Raw genomic sequence first — 1,519 nt, forward strand, 5'->3', positions numbered from 1 at the left:
GGAGTGATGGTCAAAGGTTAATAACTAGTGTGCCAAGCAGGAGGTGATGGGGCACTGGGCAGAGCTCACAAGATAGCACCCGATGGCTCTCAAACAAGTCCATGTGCAACACAAGACTTTTAATACGCCAAGGAGAGCCGTTGGCCCAGGCCTGCCGAGGGAACTATAAGCCCCCATTAGTACGAGGGGCAACTAGAAGCCCCCATTAGTATGTGGGGCCACAAATGACATTTTACAGATTACTTGAGATAAAAATGATGAAAATGGGGACAGGAGTGGAAGTCAGAGGTTCATAATAATTGCCAAGGGGAGACACTGAGCAGAGCACACTGGACAGTGCCCACTGGCCCTCAGACAAATCCATGTGTGACAGGCCTTTTTACACTTGAAGGGATTTCATGGGCCAGGCCCGCCAAGGAAACTATAAGCCCCCTTTAATCCAGGGGACACTAGTGATGAGTTACTGAATGCTTAGGACAAATAATGATGAAAACGGACAGAAACGGAGGTCAGAGGTTCAAAAGAAGACTGCCAAGTGGGGACACGGAGCAGAACACACTGGACAGCACCTGCCAGCCCTCAGCCGAATCCAGGTGCAATATGGGCCTATTTGTCATCCTTTAAAACACGTGGGTGCAGTCTACCAAGTCAGTCATTGGCCTCCCTTAGGCAGGGAGGCTGCAGGAAAAGGGGACAACAAATTTTTTGGGACAAATGAAAAAAACAGACGGGAGTGCCAGTCAGAGGGAAAACAAGCGTGTCGAGTTTCCCTTGTGAGCATGGAGCAGAGCATGCCAGACAGTGCCCACAGGCCCTTAGCTGAATCCAGGTGTGACACAGGAGACTGGACAAGACGGAGGACGGTCTGGTTTCCTACATGGCACTTCTAGTGTCCTTTCCAGCCTGCCAGTTGGAGGCACAATGCACTTTTTTTTTAAAAGAAATGTTTCATGTTGCAAGCCCAATCACATCCTCCACCCCTACCAGGGGCTTCAGATATTTCCAAACTCTTTTAGTGGGCATCCTATGTGCAGGCCCAAGCCAGGAAACATGGGGCTCACATGCCCCAAGCTTCGCCTGCCCTCAGCCATGTGGGCACAGAAACAAGCTAGGGAGGAACCTCCCATTTCCAGAAAGCAGGCTTTAAGCCCCAACACCTCGAACCAGGCCAGAAGAACAGTTATCCCCTGGAGGACGTAAGGAAATCTGTCTTCATGGCCCCAGATACATGGTGAGGAGGCACCTCAGCTAGTGGCAGAGGCAGGATGCTGCCTTCGGGTGAGGCGCTGCGAGGCCCGGCGCCCGCGGGGAGCTCGCGTGGGCGAAGCAGGGGTCCGCGCCGCCGCCCGGCGCCGGGGAGGGGAGCGGCCGGGCAGGGCGCCGGGAGCAGCCGCAGGGCTTGGCACGGCTCTCCCCGCCGCGGGGGAGGGGGCGGAGGCGGCAGCGCCCGTGGGCTCCAGCCCGGCCACGTGGAGCCGGCTGCCGCGGATTTCCTCCTCGCCGCGCCGCGCCGGGCCGC

General features: G+C 56.4%; 1 protein-coding gene across 1 annotated transcript in view; it reads left to right on the plus strand.

Annotated features, from left to right (window-relative positions):
• Positions 1 to 1,209: 1,209 nt before the first annotated feature.
• The window catches only part of GALNT7 (polypeptide N-acetylgalactosaminyltransferase 7), a 96,396-nt gene continuing 96,086 nt past the window's right edge, over positions 1,210 to 1,519 (plus strand). Inside the window, exon 1 of the mRNA XM_019534617.1 lies at positions 1,210 to 1,231. Within this exon, the coding sequence (XP_019390162.1) occupies positions 1,229 to 1,231 (3 nt within the window). The 5' untranslated portion in view covers positions 1,210 to 1,228. The remainder of the gene's footprint in view (positions 1,232 to 1,519) is intronic.

This window comes from Crocodylus porosus, unplaced genomic scaffold (assembly GCF_001723895.1).
Source record: "Crocodylus porosus isolate Cpor-Errol unplaced genomic scaffold, CroPor_comp1, whole genome shotgun sequence".
Classification (NCBI taxonomy): Eukaryota; Metazoa; Chordata; order Crocodylia; family Crocodylidae; genus Crocodylus; species Crocodylus porosus.